Here is a 23,415-nt window from a genome sequence, read left to right on the forward strand (position 1 = left end):
TCCAATTCATGTGAGGACTAGCTGAGATTTTAAAACTCTTGGTCAGTTGAACCACCAGTGCAGCTTTTAAGTTTGATCCTAGCTATGATGGTTCAAAACCAACAACCAGTGCTTCATCTGCAATATAAAGGAAAAAACGATTATTCAATTTGAATGTATTGTTCCTAAAAAATAAACAGGTTTACTAAAATGGAACTAATTCCATTCCTGATTGGAATAATAGCCTGTACAAATTAATTTTGCTGGTGGTGGTGACATCTCAATACAAATACGTGAAAGAAATGGAATTTCTCTTCTAAGATTCAGTCTGGATTTGATTTCAAGTCAGGGGGTGTGCAGCTTGTAAGAATTAGAGATGAAAGTGCCCAACAGATTGCATTTTCTATCCTTATTTTCCTCCCAAAGATCCTCAAAGATTTACTCGTGTACACCGAATATACGATGCAATCTATGCAGCAAAAGTGCTCCGGGATGTTAGTCTGCGTTTGTTTATATAAGTATGAGATACTTAGATAGGACATCAAAACATAAAATTGTATTTCGTGGACGTGATATGAATAGAAGCATTGTGTCTAGATATTAAATTAGTATATTTTGTGTTGATAAGAAGAATACAAAGATACTAATAAAAATATAATTTATTTTTTATTTCATTATTTTTGTTAATTTTTAGTATTATTTTTTTAATTTTTTTGAATGAAACAAAAATAAAATATAACACTAATTTTAGTCTTTATTATTTATGTCTTATTTTTAATCTTTTATCTTATCTTGTTTTCAAAATCAAATGCAGCATTATAGACAAAAAACTGCTTGAAAATGGACAAACTTAAATAAAACAGTAGAACAAATAGTGGGTTGGATCAAGAGAAAAACTAAAAAAGAAGAACAAAAATGACAAAATAGACAATTATTTTGAATACCATTTATAAAATTAGAGGGTCTATTATTTTTTTATTATCGTATAATAAATCTAATTATATATTTATTTAATTTAACATACGAAACAATTTTTTTGCATATTTTATTATCATTTTTTTCTTGAATTTTAAATAATCACAAAATATTATGTATATAAAAAAGTAATTATCATGTATTTGTTTATATATATATATATATATATATAAATTAATTTAGTAATTTATTTTTAGTATATCCATAACATAATTAAAAAAATAATTTATTACATCATTTTTATTTTCATAAAAGAATTAAACTTGATAAATATTTATATAATTATATAATATATTTAATTTATATTCCAAAATTTACTTTTATCCAAAATTTAACTATTTGTTGAATTGATTAAAGATGTAATCATATATATATACAAAAGTTACTATAAAATTGTTCATACCCTAATCCAAAAAATAATTAGGTCCAAAAAAAGTTAGCCCGAATTTTTATAAGAATTTTTATTTTTTCTGTCTATCGAATTTCATAGAGATCAGATTAAGCGACACTAATCCTACTCGAGTCCGACTTCATAGAGGTCAGATTATTAAACGACGTCAATTCTAACCCTATCTACTCGAATTAGTGAACTAATTCCTACAATCTATCCCATACTTTCAAAATGGAGATCTCAATAACCCTCCAACAAGGGGATGATTATCCACCATTAAAGGTGGAACTACTCTAAAAGATAGCATACACTAACATCCTCAAGTATATTCAGAACTCAATATACTAAAAATTTGCTTAAAATCTTTGCTAATTTAAGTATTAGAATATTTTGCAAGTATCGTCCCACCTCTTCACGAGAAACTCGGACGTCGGCACTTTCACACTAGCATAAGTCGAACGCTACTTTAGAAGAAGTCTAAATCTCACGTTCAGGCCAAAGTTACTGTTTCAGATAATCCTTAAAACAAAAACTATTTTCAATGGATTAAGTAAAGAACTAATTTTTCAACACTCTAACATACTGTTTGGAATAGAAGAATTTAGAAGGAAGAAAAATGTAAGAGAAGAAAATGGATGGAAAAGCCCATTTTTTATTTTTTGGATAAGAACAGAATTTGAGTGAAAAATAAAAATGTAGGCATGGGACTCTTGTAAATTTTTTCTTCTCAATGTTGGGAAGAAAATTGAGAAGAGAAGTGCAAACAAGGTTAAAATTTCACATTTATTCTTTCAATAACAGAAACCAAAATCCCTAACTCATTCTTTTTGAAAAATTAATTGTTGAGTTAAAAAATTAACTAAATTATTAATTAATGATGATAAACATTATTTTATTAGGTAAAATAAATTATTAGTGTTGATTATTTATGATGATATGTTGCAGGCCAAAAATAAATATAATGGAGCAGCCCAATTAGATGAAAATAAAAACAAGGCTGGTGAGTTAATAACACAAACGAAGCCCAAAAGGAAACAAAGCTGAGAAATCAAAACGGGCCAAGCAAATCATAACCCGATCCAAGCCCGATTTGATTTCAGCAAGCAAACCCCTATCAATTGCTTTACCAAAAGCAACGTTCACTTTTGTGCCTTGGTCAGAAATCAGAAAAAGTGAGAGAGAGATAGCTTCTTCCCTAAGCTAATCACCAAAGAAGTAAGAAAGAGAGAGATTAAGCTTGAAAGGTAGATGTCAAACCAAATCAAGCTTAATTAAGAAAAGATTAAAGGTAATCCATTTCCTTTTACATGCATCAGATCTTCTTCTCTTCATCTTCAACGTTCTGCCTATCCATTCTGAGATACATAGGAAAGATGTTGTCTGTTCTTCTATACTGTAAATCCACGGTCTTAAACATATATATCTTGGAGACCAAGTTAGTTTTCAAGGGACGAGATAAGGTTTTACCATTGGAAACTTTTGTTCATGATGACTTGTGGTTTTCGGTCAACCAAAGAGATCAAAAGCAAAGTCCTAAATTTAAGTAAAAATGGGAGAAAGTGAGCGGCTGGTGTTGGTGAAGCACACTGCTCAAGAAGTTGATCTAGGAAGAACAACCAAGCAACATTGAAGGAGATAAAAGAGGTTTGTTGTTCACTTAGAAGCTAAGGAGAGATAACCCAGTGTATTGAGGTTTTGTTCTGTGAAGAGCTCTGAAGAAGTTCCTCTACTTGGACAGTGCTTTCTTTCAAAGAAGCATTTCGCCAAAAATGAAGAACTGAATCAGAGACATGCAAATCTGATTTATCACATAGTAAAGAGGCTGCTGATGTAGTCAATCTCCTTCATGTTTGTTACAGATTGTATTTACTTTTTAATGTTTATCTTTCTGTAATTTCTTGAGTAAAAATGCATATTGAGAGAGTTAAAGTAAAAGCCAATAAGTGAAAAAGGTTGAGTGATACACTTGAGAGAAAAGTCTAGAGTTATTTTCAGATTTCTTTAGCTATGTTTGTGTCTTGTATCTTGTACCTGTGAGGTATCCCTTTCTTAGTTGGGTTAGCACTAAGAGTGAAGAGTTAGGTATTAGCATAGCCAATGTCAAGTTAGGTTAGAACTTGAGAGTGAAAGGATTAGGTCAATCCTGTGAAATTGGTGTATGTAATATTTTTAACTATAGTGGAAATTCCTCCATTGTTGTGGAGGAGACTGGACGTAGGTTGCATAGCACAAGGCAACTGAACCAGGATACATGCTGGTGTTAACTTTTCTCTTCTCTGCCATGTTCTGTTTTCTGATATTCATGAGACAAAAATAAATTATCTCATAAATTTTAGCTGATGAGTTCAAACAGAATCAGAATTGTAAGTATACTTAAAAGGGGTTATTTCAGTAACTAAAAGAAAGACATAGATTCAACCCCCTTCTTTAAGTCTACTACAACCTTCATTGATTTAAGTGTTTATTTAAAAAAAAAAGAAATGTTAGCAATTTTTAATGTTACTGTTTTTTTTTAAAGACGATTTAGTGATATTTTTCTTGCAATATAATTAAATAAATTAACAAAATAATGTATAAGTAATTTTTATTATTCTTTTACACAATTATTTATTTGTATTTGTTTAAAAAATAGAGATATATCTTTTCGGTTATGACATTTAAAATCTTAAAATATAATTTGGATTATTTTTTTATTAAAAAAATAATTTAAATATATTAATAAATTATAATTTATATATAATATATATAAAGATAATAGGGTAATTTTAATCTATTATATTTTTTTTTCTATTAAAAAAAAATTCTTCTTATTTTTTTTATACATTTTCTCTTTATCTAAATAACACAAAAAAAATTTATTTATTTATTATTTATTTTTTTTCTCTCATTTTTTTCCTCTTATTTTCGATCTAACACCCAAACATAAAGTGTAAATAATATTTTTCAACACTCTCAATGGACAAGAAGAGGGGCATTTATGCAAAACAAAAAAAAAAAGGGAACAAACTGAAGAAGGTTGTATATAAGATGGACACTTTCTCAGATCCGCATCTTTGTCTGGTCAACACAGCCAACTACTACCTAAAATATCTCTCTCTGCACTTTAGGGTTCCTCCTCCTCCTCTCTCTCTCTCTCTCTCTCTCTCTCTCGCCTGTTAGCCAAGGTAATAATCCCTCGCTCCTTCATTTCCCACCATCTAATCTCGTTTTCTTCGCTTCGAATTTCCACTCAATTTTTTTTCTCTTTTATTTTGTGGATTCTATTTAATTTACAGGAAAATCCGAGATCTGGAATCTGCAGGCGTTGGATTCGAGTTTCTGATTCTTGCTGCTGTCTATTGTAGATCTGACAGCTCTCTTACTTGACCTCTGCTACAAGGTGCGTTTTTTAATCTATTTCTTTGAATTATGCTCTGCCCCTTTTATTGTTTAACATTAATTTTAATTGATTTATGTGGCTAGCTGAATGAGCTAGATTATATAGCTGTCTTACAAACGAGAATGTGAGGATTTGTTGAATGTTGAGAGAATTCGAAATAATCTGAAAGTGTATAATGGGAATGTGATTTTCTGATTATGAAAATTTGCATGTGAGGCTTAATATTTATTTGTAGATTTTTATCTTGGTTGTGCAATGTCTTTTGACAGATTGGTTATACTCGTTTCTATCCAGACGTTATCTATAATCTTTTCAGGGATGGTATAGGATAGCAGTATTATTGTTAGTTTGATTATGGAATCGATCTAATCTGACAATTATCTAGTTATGCTTATCCATGCTTCAACCTCGTTGGCACTAAACGTTGCATCATACATCTTGTAGGAAAAATGAGGCCTATCTTCTGTGGAAATTTTGAATATGATGCCCGGCAGTCTGAGCTGGAGCGGCTTTTTAAGCGATATGGGAAGGTTGATAGGGTGGATATGAAGTCTGGTAAGTGCTTTGGTTTTTGTTTTCCTTGCTTTATCTCCCAAGTTTCTTCTGTTCACTTTAAGCTGGCTCTCTGTGAGTGTATTGGATAGGAGATTTTGATGAACTGGGTACTTGAGGTTGAACTCGGATGTTTGACCTGTTGGATTTTACACTACTTCAGAAGTTTACTTGTGGAATATTACTTTTTAACATCTGAGATATGCTCTATCCTTAAACTGAACAGCCTCCTTAATCTTTGAGACAGCAGGTTTATTATGGTTAATATTCATTCTATTTGGGTTTATTGCCTTTCGGTTGGTTCAATCTAATTGACTAATTGTTAAGGAGAGACCGATATTATTGGTACTTAAAACTATAGTAAATTAATATCCATACGACTAAATTCAGAAACAAACAAGAAATTACTTATTATCATCTATGCTCCAGGGGATTTCAGGATAAATGATGGTGGGACAGGGTCTCATGGGAGAACTCTCTGTATTATAAGATTCGGTTGTTATAATAATAAATTGGTTAGTTTATAATATAAGTGTTTGACTTGGGAACTGAAAACACCTAATAATAAAAGTACCTGTGCCGTTTCATCATCCGGAACACAAGTTTGTAGGTGAGAATAAGGAAAAAAAAATTCACACCTCACATATTTGCTTAGACCTGTAAAACGTCCACCAGCGGGGAGGAGCGATTGCAGCCTTATCTGATATTCGGCATCATAATGTGGTTCCGCAGCCAGCTTGGTGATTCAGTTTCAAGAGTTGGACCAGCACCTTGTTGAGCATTTGTGGGGGGTTCAAGATATTTTTTAAAAGTAAAAAAATAATGTTTTTTGAAGCATCGGCCCCCATACTCAACATTTTCTTTGACGCAGGAATATTTTGGCATATCCATTTACTCCCAAGCTAATGGATGGGATTTTCAGAAATCCATTCCTGCCTGAGATGCACATTCTTCTTTAATTGAAGAATCATTCAATTTGATCTGCAATGGCACAACCGTTCCACGTATTCCTCAGTCACATATGCCCTTCACTTTTCGTGCCTTTTGCCCAGCCTTCAATCTCAGACATCTTTTGAGGTTGACATATTTGCCAACCTCACAGCAGAGGCAGCAGGATAGATGGAGAGGGCACTCACTTTCCATTGACCCCACCATGACTCCTACTCTTTTGGATTCTTGTTCTTGACACCAATTTGTTTAATACTCAAGGTCTGTTACTACTTCTATTGGTCAAATTAGTTTATAGAAGTAAGGAGGTTTACCAAAATTTTTAATTTACGAGTTACTTTGTGTTGATGATGGTTTGTCTGTAGCTGAAGGGCCAGTTGTTCGATACAAGTTGAAGTGTTTGTGGACTGGGCCCATTGATCAAGTTGTCTCATCTTTTTGTTAGTATTCAATGCTTAATTTAGCATACTTTGCTTGGTTTGTAGGATTTGCTTTTATTTATATGGAAGATGACAGAGATGCTGAGGCTGCAATTCGTGCCCTCGATCGTATTGAATTTGGTCGGAAGGGTCGCAGGCTTCGTGTTGAATGGACAAAGGTGAGACATTATTTATGGTTGTTGATGAGAGTACTTGTTAATCATTTTGTTGCCATTTATGTTTTCATCAACATTGAACATACTGTGTTATACAGCATGAGCGTGGCATCAGAAGACCTGCTAGTTCAAGAAGATCAGCTAATGGGAGGCCATCAAAGACCTTATTTGTTATTAATTTTGATACATACCATACCAGAACAAGGGACTTGGAGCGGCACTTTGAGCCATATGGTAAGATAACCAGTGTGAGGATCAGAAGGAATTTTGCTTTTGTTCAGTATGAATCAGAGGATGATGCTAGCAGAGCACTGGAAGCTACAAATATGAGGTAATTTGATGTATTTAAAAATATTTTATGATTGGAAATTTCAAGCATCTTTGATCAAGATATTTTTGACATCTGAAATTTTTCCTTGGCCTTTAATAAGTACTTGACCATTATTAAGAGGTTCTGTGGGGTTGGCTTTTTCTTGCTCACCGTGTTCTGTTGCGATTATGGGTGCCCTTTAGTTCTTACTAATTTCATCTTCCCAGTATACTCTAGTAGTTAGCTTATGGTTGGACTTATAACATTCAATTTTTTTTATTTACTTTTTTCAAATTTTAACGTGCAGCAAGTTATTGGATCGGGTTATTTCAGTTGAGTTTGCTGTTAAAGATGATGACGACAGGCGAGGTGGACATAGTCCTGGGAGAGGTCATGATCGTCAGCGTGACAGGAGCCGTGATGGAAGGCGGTCACCCAGTCCATATCACAGAGAAAGGGGTAGCCCTGATTATGGCCGTGGGCCTAGTCCATATAAGAGGGAAAGGGGCAGTCCTGACTATGGCCGAGGCCGCAGCCGTAGTCGTAGCCATAGTCCCCTTCGAAGAGAGCAGCAAGTTAGTCCTGCTTATGGGCGTAGAAGCGCTAGTCCATATGGAAGACAGAGGGATGGCCCTGATCCTTCCCGTGGGTCTAGCAGAAGCCCTTACCACAAAGAGCGTGGGAGAGCTGACCATGGAATCTCTCCTTCCCATAGTCCTGATGGAAGGGAGACAAGCCCCCAAAATGGCCGTGGTCCTAGTCGAAGTCCTTATGATACTCAGAAGGCTAGCCCTGTAAATGGCCCCGAGACCAGGGATAGTCCCGATGGAAAAGGGAACCCTAGCCCTTACAATGGTTATAAAGGAAGCCCAGGAAGCCCAAACACGGGGCCTGAACCAAGGGATAGCCCCAACTATAGTGGTCCTGAAAGTCCCATGCATGAAGCATATCACAGGTTTCCATAATTTGTATTTGTTTTTACCCATTTTTGTGTCTCCTTTTTAAGATACTTGTCTGAAATTGTTTCGCACTTTTTCCTATTTGTGATAATGCAGTCAGTCGCCCCCTGCAGAAGAATGATTCCGGTCTGTGGATGACAAAGCCAGAAGGGCCAATTGAATTGTAATATTGGGTTATGGCAGGACAACATTTTTTTGTCTTGTTTTGATCAGAGTACTTTAGCGTAGTGGGGATAAAGATCTGGAACTTGTGATGATGATGTTGCAACTGATTAGTCTTTCTATTCATTTAGATAGTTTCATGTTTCGTTGTCTGCTTAATATTGTAGAATCTGTTTACAGTGAAATAGATGGCACTTTATATATCTTTAATCATCAATGGTTTTTTTTTTTTTTGGGTTTATCCAAACGGTATCCCTCAACCCGACAGGTTAAGGACTAATCCGTCGCGGATCTGAGCTCCATTTAAGGGTCTGTTGGTGGCCAATGAGTTGCTGCATGCACAAGGCGGGGTTCGAACTCCCGGCACTTGTTTAAGCAGACGAGTGAGTTGATTACTCGACTAACCTAAATTGGTTTAATCATCAATGTTAGTCATACAAATGTTGCATTATTGCCGTATTTTTAAAGCCTAAATTTGATCCTAGAACCTAAATTTGAGACTTTCAGTTAAGAGACAGAAATATTTATTATTTTAACTAATTGCAAGTTGGTATTCTGAATTGAAAGTGAGTACGCTACTAAATAATTACTTTATATCTATGATTTGATTCGAAAATGATTGGAATCTTAACTTTCAATATATGACCCCATTTCCCATGAAGAAAAAAAAAGAAAAATAATGCTGTAGGGATCACGGGATGCTATGAATGTCATATATGTTCAAGATTTAATATCTTAACTGTAGTTTATTCCCATTTTCAGACATAAATGATATTTTTTCGACAATATAGAAATTTAGATTATAGGATTTATTTTGTGTTATATATTAGTTATTATATTACATATCTCTTATATTTTTAAATATAATATTAAATTGAACATATGGAAGCATTTTTCCTTTTAATAACTTTAGACCAGAGACACGTGAAAGTACTTTAATGAGTGAATTGAACATTACATCACATTCAAATCTTCAAAAATGAACGCAGCCAGATCAATGTGAAACTAAACAAACTCATTAACTGATAACTTTTACATATTTATATATTAATTATTAGCTCTTCAAGTATTGACAGAGAGGCTTATCTGATTGACAAAAAGTTTAACACTGGTAAGTTTAGACGGAAAGTAATAAAAGAACAAGAGATTTCATATTTCAGATAAAGATTCACAAAAATTAAGACGTGGAAAGTTATATTTACTTCTGTTCTTTTCTTTTATAGGTGTAAAGAGACTAGCTAGTTACGTGCATGATTGTGTGAATGTGCCTTATTACTTTTCTCTTCAATTTAATATCAGTATGTACTTGCGTCACAAGATTAAAGGACATTTAGTGCCACTAATAAGACTATAGTTGTGTATATAAGAACTTGCCTTATTTAGCATTAATTAATTGTCACAATAATTAATAAATGTTAAATAAGGCAAGTTATGACTGTTTTTGGCAGATTTTCTTTGGTTACCAAACATTTTCGAATAAAATAATTCCACTAAACGGAAGCTACCTAGGTACCCTTTGAGTATAGTAAGAAAAATAAATTGAAACAGATACATTAATAGCATTGTTAGTAATTAAGATGAAGGTAATGTTATTTGAAAAAATAAACCTATTTGTGTATTGATAAAGTGGCATGGGAAATTAATGGCTTTTACTAATTAATGTGACTAAGTCAACAGAAGAATTTCAAAGATCTTTGTTATTGTAAGTTCTTAGTATGCTAAAGGATAATATCTAAAGTGTTTTAAACTATGGCATAAGATGTAAAATGATATCCATTAGTCTGAAATTTTAAGAAGTGAAATCTTTGATAACATCCCTGCTAAGTGTTAGACCTATGAACATGTAACATAAAGATATATATTAATTAACCAAATCAAATCTCATGTGTCTCTTGGACCTTTCCTTTGAAAATTAAAGATCTAGCTATTGTAGTGTCGGAAAACTTTGTAAGTAATGACCAAAGCTTTTCACTAAGCTTATCGTCTTGCTAGAAACCCTTAGATGGATGTGTTATCAATGTATATCCATTTTCAACGTTTAACACTATGGTCTATGGTCATATCAAAAGGTTTTTTCATCGTTCAACACGTTCAAACAAAGAGAACTCCTAGCCGCATCTTTAGAAGCCATTTTTCTGGACGCTTCTTTTTTAATTTGTTAATTTTATTTGGGTTCTCCTGTATATATATATATATATATATATATATATATGCAATATGTATGATTAGTTAATTAACTACATTGTAGCAATTATTCTTTGCTTTTTGACTAATTAAATTGTTTTCGAACAATGTGATGATGGCTCATGCTGCTGTTATTAATTAAGATCATCATACAAAAAATCAAGATTATTCCTGTCAAATATATACTATTTTTTTTCAGTTCCTTAAAAACTCGTATTATTATCATCATATAACAGGAATTTAGTTAGAAAATTTTCCCTTGTAATATCTGAATTAGTAGTTAAATTACTTGGACTACTTTTTTTTTTTTGAATCAAAATAAGTTCAACACACTAATGTGGAGCAACGGAATAGACAACAAGTACTTCATAAAAATACATAAAAACATAAAACATAAAATCTTTGTAACTTTTGGCACTGCCATCAACCACCAAAAGGATCACTATCGGTCCATTCGTTGTAACTCAGAATCATCTTCCTTATTATGAACTCCACACCTGTTTCCTGATTATTGAAGATCCTAGCATTGCGTTCCACCAAAATGTTCCAAATAATTGCAAAGAACCCGGCAACCATTTCTTCTGATCTTGTTTCCGCTTATGCCTACCGGTCCACCGCTCAAACAGTTCCCTTATGGTTTCAGGAATAAGCCACACCTCCCCAAAAGACCTCAACCAACTGCACCACACCTGCCATGTTAGTTTACATAGTAGAAATAAATGCTCTACCAACTCTATCTCCTTCTTACAGAGTACACAGAGATTATCACTGGGCCTAATAACGTCTAGTCTACTCAACATCTCCTTAGTATTCATTCTACCAATAAGTACAAACCACCCAAAAACATCAATTCTCGGCGGTACCACTCCTCTCCAAACTGAACTTGTGAAACTGTAGCTCGTTATCTCATCCGACAGAGTCTCCGATTGTAGGATCTGCACAACAAACTTGGTAGAAAATACTCTTTTACTATCAAACTTCCAAACCATATTATCATCTTTACCATTTGACAACTTCACCGGCCTTAATCGCTCATGAAGTTGGTGGACAAGTTCCAGCTCCCATTGGAACAACTCTCTCCGCCACTGAAAGTTCCATATCCACTCAAGCTCGCCATCCCAAAATCCACAATCTCCTATCATCGATCCTTGCTGATTTGAAATAGAGAATAGTCTTGAAAAAGCCACCTTCAAAGAGCCACCTTGCAATCAGTTATCTTTTTAAAACAGGATACTCTTTCCATCTCCTACCTCCATCGCCAGGCCACTAAACATTTTGTTTTTTATCCTCTGCTCTTTTATCTCCTACTTGGACTACTTTATCTTGTGTGAAAAGGGATTGGATAGATGTACTACTTATTCAAAAGTTATAATAATAATATTAATAATCATTTGTTAGATTTGGAATGTAGATCACGATCTTTTTGGGGTTTGATTGGTCACCTTTTAATTAGATGGATAGAGCTTGGGTCCAATCTATAACGAGAAAACGAACATTCCCTTTTTGACTTTTGCATAGTCATCAAATCATACTGATTTGGTGATTTACTAGCAACTAACTAAAGTTACTTTCGGAGAAGATGAAACCTCATGACTTCAGTTATTACTTTCATATGTTTGTAATGTTATTAACATACATTAATTAAATGCACTAAGCATATGAGCCATGACACATGATCCATGCAATATGCTAAGGTACATGGTGCGTGCATGCGTGTCTTTTTAATTTTCTCACTAAATAAAAAACTTCATGAATACATTTATTTTTCGACTATTCTACGTGTATATCAAAATCAGTTATTAAAGTTAGCTATCAGTGTAAAATATATGTTGTAATATAAATACATATTGAAAATAAATTAAACCATATATGTATTTATACACAAATATATTGGTGGCTGATTTTAATAACTAATTTTGATCTACGAATAGTAGTTTTAAGAAAAATGTTTGGTAACCAAAGAAAATCAACCAAAAACAGTCATAACTTGCCTTATTTATCATTCATAATTGTTACGACAATTAATTAATGCTAAATAAGACAAGTTCTACTATTTTTTTTTTGTTTACCTAGCATTACCCAATTTTAAATTGTTTTTATTATCAATCCCTTATGCTTTGTTCCTTTAATCCACTACATAATGTCGTTAACTTAGTCATCAATTAAGCTAGACTCAAACTAAACAATTATGTATATTAAGTGGGGACCTTATAAAATAAGATTTTAATTAAAATTAGAGCGGGGTTGATATAAGGGACCTTGGTTAACAAAACAAAGATAACAGAGAAAACTATATATTATAGACATAATTTAACGAAATAATTGCCGCGAGCATGGGAATAACAGAAACTATGGGCTTTCTCTTTTATATTTTCCTATGGAGAAACCATGGGCAGTTATTGCAACCTATGAAAACAAGATTTGGAAAGTCAATCATTCCCAATCTTGGCTCTATCATCTATGTATGGCTTCTCATTATATGTGTTTATAATGGACATATATATATATATATGTATAAGTAATCATATACTTCGGAAAAAATAAAACATAGATTACCATGTACGGACTCACTGCACAACCTTAAGGTCCATTTACTAATTATTATTCTATTTGGTTTTCGTATTATTATATTAAGATTAAGATATGGAATAATCTCAGAAGGTCCAATCCTTTTTTCTATTTGAAAAATAAAAGTTATATATAACTTTTATCAAGAAGCATGTTCGGAAAAGAATCTGTGAGCTCGGATTAATTTGTTTTAAATTTTTAATAGTTCTACAATTAAAAAGATCCAGATAGCTTTAAAAAAAAAAAAAAAAATCCTGATTTCCTTAAATTAATGCTAATATCATTGCAAAGTATAGTTTTATAAGAATGGTTTACACAGAAAATATATATATGTGTGCATGTATATTATTTAGACATCTTTTAACAGACATCGCGAGTTGCCATATATGATTAATTATTGGTGATATATAATATTAATGTGAATAAATTATTATATGATCATAGAGCTCCATATATGTGTTGCAATAACTACTATTCTTAATTTCTTATTATTGAATATGAGTACAATTTTCATGGTGTTTTTTATTAGTATTATATAATTTTTTTATGAAGAGTGCTAGGGAGCCAACATTTTTATTAAATTATGGTCAGCACTTAATCATTAAAAAGAACGAAAATATTTGGTAACCAAAGAAAAACAGCAAAAAATAGTCATAACTTTTTTATTTAGCATTCATTAATTGTTGCGATAATTAATTAATGCTAAATAAGGCAACTTTTGACTTTTTTGTCTACCTAGTATTATCCTTAAATAATGCTAAAAAGAAATTGAATGATTCTACATCATTAAATGCAATTTTATACTATTAAAAAATATTATTGATAACTAATTGATGGCTAAAAATCACAAAATCTAGACTTTCTCATTTTTTATTATTTGGCCTCCTGAAATGGTGGGGGGGAATGTGGGATCAATTGGATTGCTGAGAGTGAAGCCCTGCTTCTTACTACACTCTTCCTTCTCTAGGCCCAAATAAAGCATTGTTATTTAATTAATATATCATGAGAGATTTTTCTTTTTTAAAGTATTTATTCAATTATTAGTATATAAATGAAAAATTATTTATTTAAGTGACATATTTATTTATTAAAAAATGCATTAGTAAATATTGTAATTTGTAAATCTCAGTTGTGTAAATAATTAATTTTGGTAGGGTGAAAGAAACTTTTCCACATACATTATTCAAATTTAGAAGTATATAACCAAAACATTCAATTATTTGTATCTAATCTTTCGACGTAATGAACGTAATCAACATATATTCATGAAAATATTCAAAAATAAAAAATAAAAGATAAAGAAAAAGGAAGAAGCTAATTTGTAGTACCGTGAGCGTGCGCATGCGATTGCAATGCATGTAGTAATAACAATAACAACGTCAAATTTATTCTTTGTAATAGAACAGGCTATGATTATTTTTTTTATCAAAAAATAGGATACTCGAATCCACAATTTTTTAATTAAATATGAGGAGATTATGTCATTTAAGTTATAATTCATCGGCAACAGGCTATAATTATACTTGAATTTAAACTTTAGATAATAATAATATTTTCATATTTTTTATTATTTTAAATTTATAAACTTTATAACATTACTAAGTAATTAAAATATTATATAAATAATATTTAAAAAATATTATTTATATATTAAAATTAATTATTATTTATAAATAAATATATATAATTTAATTTATTATTTAATATATATTTTATATTAATAATTAATTTTAATAGTTGATTTTGATGGTACGAGGATTATTATTAATATAGAGAGGGAGTAACTCTGAAATTTTTGGCTTATTGGACAAGGGAACATTCGGATTGTACCATGTCTTTCCAGGATTGGTACTTTGTGAAAGAATTTCTTCCTTCCCTTTCGGTGAATTCCATCTAGAATTTTTAAAGATAAAAATTTAGGTACAGTTAATTTTACGTAAAATTTGATAATTAAAAATTATTAAATAATTTAAATAATTTAATTAAATTTTTATTTAACAGTTTAATTGTCAACTCCACGTAAAGACGTAAAATATTTAAATTTGGGCTGGATTTTATTATTATTATTATTATTATTATTATGGAGATTATTTTGAGAACTCAAGTCCAACTTGGATAACACCTTCGAAAAGACCGAACTAAGACTTGGTCAACCCAATATTTAGTTCATACATTTGAATTTAAATGTTATTATGTGTGGTTACTTTGCAGTATTTAATATATAGAGAGAGTAAAATTCTTGTAATGTAGGGATTTCCTAGAGCGCATTTCTTCAACTAATAAAGATTTTCAAATTTCTTATTTAATCAATTAAAATAGGAAGAAATATAAAAAATTAATTTTTAAGTGATTAATATTAGTCAATTCTTTATTATATTTTCTAACTCTTATTGTTTTTTAGAGAATTTAGAATTAAAAAAAAATAGGTGATGTTGGTTGAAAATATTCGTGTTATAAACTAACATTTAAAATAATTATGTAAATTCTAAACCGGAACAAATTAATCCAAAATATAATTCAAATTCAGTTCATGAAACCTCAATGAAAAACTTTAAATTGGAGGGAGTATATATAGCTTAATTTTTTTTTTTTTTCAAATGACATGATCAAACATGTATTTTCATCATATAATCTTTAAATAGGAGCCAAAATAAAATACGTGAACTAATAAATTATTTGATGATAAAATCATCACACTTGATTATGTTAAATAAAAGGTAAAATTAAAAGTATCCATAAATAAATGCCCATCACCCTTGAACTGAAAATACCTAATTCTTCCAAAAAAGCACAGCACCTTATTAGTCATTATCCTACATTCTATAGTATATTAAGGATTCTAGAATTCCCATTTTATTATAACAAAAAGCTTGTAAAGCGATTGGAAGTCTAATTGTTTTCACATCCTAATTAAGGTGTCTTGCCTGATTTTGAATAAACCTTTTCAACCGCGTGCTTAGGTAAACTTGCAAAACCAATTAATTAACATAATTATTTTATTCTCTTTATATATACACGTTTTATTATTCAACCATATTATATGTACACTAAAATTAGCTACCAAAATCAGTTATTAGTATAAATATATATTGAAATATAAATATACATTAAAAATAAATTAAATCATACACATATGAAATAATACTCAATTTGGTCCCTGAACTTATACGCGAGTCTCAATTTAGTTCCTAAAGTTTCAATTGCCTCTATTTAGTCCCCTAACTTTGTGAACATAACTCATGTTAGTCCTTGAAACAATTTTCAACGTACAAACATTAACAGAACATTGTCGTGACAGCCGGATGCCACACTAAACTTTGTAAAATAATGTCGTTTTGGTTTTGGTACTCAAATAACCTAAAAACAACATCCTAAATGGTGTTTATTAAAATGTTACCTAACAAAATAAGTAATACGATGTCGGCTTTGAGCTATTTAAATGTCAAAACTAAAATTGCATCATTTTACAAGTTTTAACGTGATATGTGATAGTCTACAACAGCGCTTTATTAACGTTTTTATACTAAAAATGGTCTTAGGAACTAATATGAGGCACGTTTATAAACTTTGGGGACTAAATAGAGACAATTGAAACACCAGAGACTAAATTGAGACTCGCGTGTAAGTTCAGAGACCAAATTGAATATTATTTCTACACATATTTATACATAAATACATTAATAACTGAATATAATGGTTGATTTTAGTGTACGAATAATATTTTTGAATTACTTTAAAAGATATGAGGGTTACCATTGACATGTTACTATATATCTAGGGAGAGAGAAGGAATGTCTCCCAAGTTCCCACCCTGTTTCCGGTCACGTGCGCAGTTATTTTCTTATCTCCGAAGGTTCATAAAATGAAATAACGAAAATACTAGAAGCCGATTAAATCTAGCGAGAAACGTTAATAGGCTTAATACAAGAGACAAAGGTATAGCCTTAAGGCTGAGAGATTATACTAAGTCAGAGAAAAAGGTTGTCTCAGGCTGTCTCTAGCTAATGAATGAGACAAATTAGGTTTTGGAAGTAAACAAGAAGATTAGCATTAACTAAGCATGAAATAGTGGTGATATATATGAAGGGGTTGAACATGGATGGAGTCATAGAGAGAGAGTATTTGGATTTTGGTTTCCTTCCAAAAATGGGATCATTGTATGCTTCTATAAATGTCCAAAAGACCACCTTGTTTTGTACCTCTGCCTCTCTAATTCTGACCCCTTTACAGTATCACTTTCGGATTATATGTGCAGTGCATTTCTTACAACCACATGCCCCTTTACTTTTCATTTATTACAAATTAAACTACTTGTTAAGTCAGCAATTAATCTCTAATTTACTATTTAGTTATTAATTAGGCCGGTTATTCATGCTTGTGATTTGGACTCGGCTCTCCCTATAAATTGAAACCCCCCACCAAGTCATTCAACTCACTCCCTCTCCTCGTGTTTTGTTTCCTCTTCTCTAAACACACTAGCAAGCATGTGTCAGCAAAGTGAGTACCTTGGTGGCTCAGACAGCAACATGCTGAGGGAAACATTGTTGATCCAAAATGAAACACAAGAAGAAGAAGAAGAAAAGTGTCTAACAAGACATGAGAGTGAAGATGCCATGAGAGAAGTAATCTCCATATCCAAAATAGCATTCCCAATGATTCTCACCGGTCTATTGCTCTACTGCCGCTCCATGATCTCCATGCTCTTCCTCGGCCGCCTGGGCGAACTCGCCTTAGCCGGCGGCTCCCTCGCACTAGGCTTCGCCAACATAACCGGCTACTCTGTCCTCTCCGGCCTGGCCGTGGGCATGGAACCCATTTGCGGACAGGCCTTTGGCGCCAAAAAGTTCACCCTGCTGGGCCTATGCTTACAAAGAACCATTCTCTTGCTTCTCTTCACCTCCATCCCCATAACACTGCTCTGGCTCCACGTGAAGCAAATCCTTCTCTTGTGTAACCAGGATGAGGACATAGCAACGCAAGCGCAGTCATTTCTTGTGTATTCCATCCCTGACCTCATTGCACAGTCTTTTCTACACCCTTTGAGAATTTACCTTAGAACCCAATCCATTACTCTGCCTCTTACCCTCTGCGCCGCCTTCTCTATTCTCCTCCACATACCAATCAACTATCTCCTTGTTTCTCACCTCAATCTTGGAATCAAAGGCGTGGCCTTAAGTGGGGTGTGGACAAATTTCAACCTTGTTGCTTCCTTGATCCTCTACATAGTTTTCTCTGGCACGCACAACAAAACATGGGGGGGTTTCACTTTCGAGTGTTTCACACAGTGGAGAAACCTCTTGAACCTTGCAATTCCAAGCTGCATTTCCGTGTGCCTGGAATGGTGGTGGTATGAGATCATGATCCTTCTCTGCGGTTTGCTGGTGAATCCAAGAGCAACAGTGGCTTCAATGGGAATCCTGATTCAAACGACTTCCCTTCTCTACATTTTCCCATCATCATTGAGCTTCAGTGTGTCAACAAGAGTGGGTAACAAGCTCGGTGAACAACAACCCTCAAAAGCAAAGCTTTCTGCAATTGTGGGCCTCATTTGCAGCATAATGTTGGGACTCACAGCTTTGGTGTTTTCTGTGATGGTTAGGAATATATGGGCCACCATGTTCACAGAGGACCAAGAGATTATAGCATTAACGTCAATGGTGTTACCCATCATAGGCCTTTGTGAACTCGGAAACTGTCCTCAAACAACGGGTTGTGGTGTTCTTAGAGGAACAGCAAGGCCTAAAGTGGGTGCACACATTAACTTGGGTTGCTTCTACCTTGTTGGAATGCCTGTGGCAATTTGGTTAGCTTTCTTTGCATCTTTTGATTTCCAAGGCTTGTGGCTTGGCTTGCTCGCTGCTCAAGCTTCTTGTGCTCTTACAATGTTGCTCGTTTTGTATGCAACTGACTGGGAATTTCAGGCCCAAAGAGCTGAGAAGCTCACAGCAACTGATGCTGTTCTTCTTCATGATGATCCAGAGAACAAACTACCAAACCAAGATTCTTTATTGTCTTAACTCATTCAGATTGGGATAAACAATCATGGGTTTAACTTTAATTAATCAAAAAATCATGAATTTGTCTTTAGCTGTATAGGGGAAGGGCAGGAGGCAGAGACTAGAGACAGAGGATGACTTTTTTTTCTTTTCTTTTTCTTTATTTTAAACATTTTTCTTTTTTAAGTTGGGTTGGGAAATTTTAATAACACATTGTTACTTCAAACTAAAATGTTCTCAGACATAATTAAACAATGATTCTCATTGTAACAACTATTCTCTCTTTTTTCTTCCATTCCTTCCTTAATTATCCGGCCATATCAATGTTAATACTAATGCTTTATCCTCTTTCCCTTGTTCTTATTGAATTCCCACAAAACAGAATGCATTTTACACATGTCTAACCAAGTTTTTCTGATTTGTTTTATCTCCTATATATCTAGCACATTACAAGAATAATAATGTAAGAAGAACCAGTTCAGTGGATGCATTCTACTCCAGACAAATAAGAACTAATTAAGGTAGTAGAATTGATTTTGGAATTTTTTTTTCAAACTTGTTTATTATATGTATATATATATAGTTGTAGATAAAATGAACTAACTCATTTTAATTTTGCTGTATCGTACAAACGCACTTCTTCCTTTATTTAGCATAGCACTGACTAGCAGCCACTCAATTTGGGCACGAATTACTCAAGGTTGCAACTTTATTACGTCATTGGATATAAAATTATTATCATCTTACCCACATAAATCCAAAGTTTTTATTTCACTATTATTGACCTACAAGGTTTAATAATGTTATGAATAAACCATAATGTTTAGTTCACACTTGACACTACTGCCAAAGAAATAAAACTTTTTTGGCTTGAGGCAAATGAGCAAGTCATAACCCAATTGACACATTTTATTAATAGTTGATAGATACATGTACATGTACATATTTAATTTTTTCAAAGAATACATAAGACAAAGAAGGCCTAGAATAGATGCATGCATGGTTATATTACATTGTTGACTATTGTTGCATATTACTTAATTATAGTGTTTGGTACAAGCTTGCCTCCTTTCCATTTGGCATTGTAGCCATAAATATCTCATATGCCCAATCTTGTTTTCCAAGAATATAAGGTAGCGTTTGTTTTGAGGTATTGAGACAGAGATTAAAAGATTGAGATTCAGTATCATATTTGTTAGTTCAGAGATTGGTACTAAAATTTCTGTTTCTGTTATCAAAATTTTAGTATTTCAGTACCTCTAAAAAATGGGGACTAAAATTTTTAGAGATGAAAACTGAAACTTTAATAATATTTTATACCTAAAATACCTTCATTTTAATTAATTGATTTCAATTTTACCCTTTATACAAATTAAATTAGAATTTTATTCTTGTTTTAATTTCTGTCTTCCGAGATTTATTTCAATCTCTATCTCTTAGTCTTTGTCTTTGTCTTTGTCTTTCAGTCTCAGTTTTTCTGTCTCTCCACCAAACGCTAACTAATGGATCATTAACACTTTTAATTAGGGTTTAGGCCGCATGATCCACACATAGGGCAGAGAGTTCGTTTGACCATTCGACACCATCATTTTCTATTTCTTCAAGGCCCCACATTCCGGGCGTGTGTGTGCAAAACCCCATTAATTGAAGCCAAAATCTCTGTTGCATTGCTCAAGTGATCATACTTACAATTTTGTCGTCGAGTTAGAAAACAAGTCCAAGATACGTCACTTAAGCATTCAATTCAATTCAATGTGATTTGTTTTATGGAAAATTTAGTACTCCATATACGGATGACAATAAAATAGAGAATCATAGTAATTATATTTATATGCATTGATCGTTTGAATTTCAAATCAAGCTTATGTTATGAGGTAGGTCAGTGCATAGAATATATATTATTTAAGGCTTTAAAATTGGGCAGCAATTGCCGGACGCCGGCTTCTCTGATCAGGTTTCAAATCATAGGAAACTGAGCATGGTTTGTATGATCTTGGCACTGGAAATTTTTATAGTTTAATTAGATAATTTATTTCTAATATAACATATGGATAAAATGCAACAAAATATCATTAGTTTATGGCTTTGATTATGGGAATAGGCATTAGGGTGTTTGCGAGTCAGGTTGGTTCAGTTTTAAAAAGAGAAAATTACACTCCTTTTCCGCAAGATGCTAAAATAACATTCCCTTTCCCTCTATTTTATAAATGTATATTCCACTCCTTTCTAACTTTTAAAAAACCTCATCTTTAATCCATTTAAAACTTTTTGTGTTAACTAATGTTAATTTTATCCATTTTTTAAGAAAAAATAAATTATTTTAAAAAAAATACCTATAAATAAAAAATTTTATTTTTTATCATTAATTTTTTTTTACCAAAATATCTTTTAATAATAAAAAATAAATTTTTTGTTAATGGGTATTTTTTCTTAAAAAATAGATAAAATTAATATTAGTTAACACAAAAAAATTTAAAATTGATAAAAGAGAAGGTTTTTTAAAAGTTAGAAAGGAGGAGAATGTACATTTATAAAATAGAAAGAAGGGGAATGTCATTTTAACATCTCGCATGAGAGGAGAATGAAATTTTCTCTTTTAAAAAAGAATGAGAATCAAACCGATTAAATTTTAATTAATTTGGGTTAATTCGGATTTGAGATTTTTTATAAGTGGATCCGAAACATATCAAAAAATAAATATTTATTATACTTTTTTAAAAATTAATATAAATATAGTAGTGTGATCAAGTTGGTTCGAATTTTGCGACCCAAAACTAATACCTGAACTAATTTAAGTTGGGTTTAACCAGATTCAATTCAACTATATCTAATTACTCGTCGAATACATACAGAACTAATATAATCAGGTTGAGTTAGTTTTAGCCCGTAATTAATTATCCGTACCCATAAACACTTCTTCAATTCACGCATAGAAATTTATTATGCACGTTCGGATAAGAGACAAGAGGTAGAGGTGTGCAAGTTACATTTTGATTAAATGGGTCAAACACTTTCTAGATACACTCATTCAGCTCTAAAATTGTGTAAGAAATTAAACCATCGGATTTTTACAACTCTTTAATGCTTTTATCTTAGGATCAAAATGAAAATGAAACTTACTATATATATATTGAGCGGACAGTTATGCTAAGTTTTAATTTCTTTTAAAAGCTTATATATATGCTAAAAGTCAAGAATAAGCTTTAATTTCAATACATTATCATGTTAGATGATGTTGAAAGAGTTATCTATTTGTTATTTTTACAACCAATTTCTTTCAAACACTACTCCAATACCTACTTATGAATTTTTCTTTTCCATACATCAATCTTCTCTCTCCCTCGCTCTTTTGTCTTTATAGGTGTTGGGTATTACTTACTTTGCTAATTAATTTTTTTTTCTTATCTTAAACCATTAAATTAAACCTTGACAATATAATTTATTAGCTATGTTTAATTTCTTATTCCGCTAAAGGCTATATATGTAAGAAATTGTGTTTAACATTATTAGTGCCATATACATAAGAAGATATCAGAGTTATAAAATAACACGCAAAATGCCAAAAATGAAGAGATTGACTTTAAGGATATTCAATTATTCAAATTAAGAGTCATCATGTCTAATGATTGAATATTGGAGAAATATTAGAAGATTAATATTTTTTATTAATATAAGAAAATTAATATTTTGTTTTTTACATACTAAAATTTAAAATTTAAAATTTAATATAAAAATATTTTTATTGATTAAATATTAATAAAAAATAATAAATTTGTTAGTCAATGCAAATAGCATTTTTTATGCATACAAATAATCACCTATATACTACAATATATTTATAAAATTAACAACATACAGAAAACTTTTGGAAACTTGAAATAAATAAAAAAGTTGAAAATTTACAAATTGACTTTCAAATTATATTCGTTTATAAATAACATGATGTTAGTTATACATGGGCCAGCTTATTTGAGGGATTCAGATAGCTGCCAAATGGAATTAGAAGAACATGCATGATATTAAAACGTCCCTTTTTTTAAATGAGTAATTGTATTCTTATGTAGAGTTATTACGATTAAAAATAAAGGAATAATGAAGAAGACTAATAAGTTAAAAAATAATTCAGGTGCTTATGTGTGATTGGAGTTTCTAGTAGGTATAACTATATTTGATTGTCGCTACTCTTGTACACACAAAGACACAATACTGTTAAGGGGGAAACAGATAGAGAAGTATCATGATTCGTGAACGTGATTGAACTGTCATGAATTATTATTATTATTATTATTATTATTTTGGTGACTTCATGAATTATTATTTAAATGTGGATACAAAAGGTCAAATAACATAATATAAGAGGTATGTGATTATATACGAATAATTTGAGCCTAAATCAATCTAAAAAATTAGTTTATGA

At 31.8% G+C, this 23,415-nt stretch overlaps 2 protein-coding genes across 4 annotated transcripts; both read left to right on the forward strand.

Moving 5' to 3' along the window:
* Positions 1-4,306: 4,306 nt before the first annotated feature.
* On the forward strand, positions 4,307-8,460 carry LOC112775366 (serine/arginine-rich splicing factor RS41). 3 transcript variants are annotated; one of them, XM_072228751.1, is made up of 8 exons: positions 4,314-4,509; positions 4,621-4,724; positions 5,169-5,279; positions 6,148-6,485; positions 6,590-6,822; positions 6,918-7,150; positions 7,437-8,084; positions 8,185-8,460. In XM_072228751.1, the coding sequence occupies exons 5-8, from the start codon at positions 6,676-6,678 to the stop codon at positions 8,207-8,209; spliced, it is 1,053 nt and encodes a 350-aa protein (XP_072084852.1). In that variant the 5' UTR covers positions 4,314-4,509; positions 4,621-4,724; positions 5,169-5,279; positions 6,148-6,485; positions 6,590-6,675; the 3' UTR covers positions 8,210-8,460. The 3 variants fall into 3 exon arrangements, with proteins under 3 accessions (XP_025674729.1, XP_072084852.1, XP_072084853.1); XM_072228752.1 differs by having other exon boundaries at positions 6,710-6,822; XM_025818944.3 differs by lacking the exon at positions 6,148-6,485 and having other exon boundaries at positions 4,307-4,509; positions 6,710-6,822.
* An 8,672-nt stretch (positions 8,461-17,132) lies between these two features.
* On the forward strand, positions 17,133-19,271 carry LOC112779648 (protein DETOXIFICATION 49-like). The gene has a single exon (XM_025823984.3). It carries the CDS (start codon positions 17,487-17,489, stop codon positions 19,017-19,019), a length of 1,533 nt encoding a protein of 510 aa, XP_025679769.1. The 5' UTR covers positions 17,133-17,486; the 3' UTR covers positions 19,020-19,271.
* The last annotated feature ends 4,144 nt before the right edge of the window (positions 19,272-23,415 follow it).

Source organism: Arachis hypogaea, chromosome 19, assembly GCF_003086295.3.
Source record: "Arachis hypogaea cultivar Tifrunner chromosome 19, arahy.Tifrunner.gnm2.J5K5, whole genome shotgun sequence".
In the NCBI taxonomy this organism is placed as follows: domain Eukaryota; kingdom Viridiplantae; phylum Streptophyta; class Magnoliopsida; order Fabales; family Fabaceae; genus Arachis; species Arachis hypogaea.

Coding starts and splice junctions, on each gene's coding strand:
- LOC112775366 (XM_025818944.3), top strand. CDS start 5,174: ATGAGGCCTATCTTCTGTGGAAATTTTGAATATGATGCCCGGCAGTCT. Junction 5,280..6,709: donor TAGGGTGGATATGAAGTCTG/GTAAGTGCTTTG, acceptor CTTGGTTTGTAG/GATTTGCTTTTATTTATATG. Junction 6,823..6,917: donor TTCGTGTTGAATGGACAAAG/GTGAGACATTAT, acceptor TGTGTTATACAG/CATGAGCGTGGCATCAGAAG.
- LOC112779648 (XM_025823984.3), top strand. CDS start 17,487: ATGTGTCAGCAAAGTGAGTACCTTGGTGGCTCAGACAGCAACATGCTG.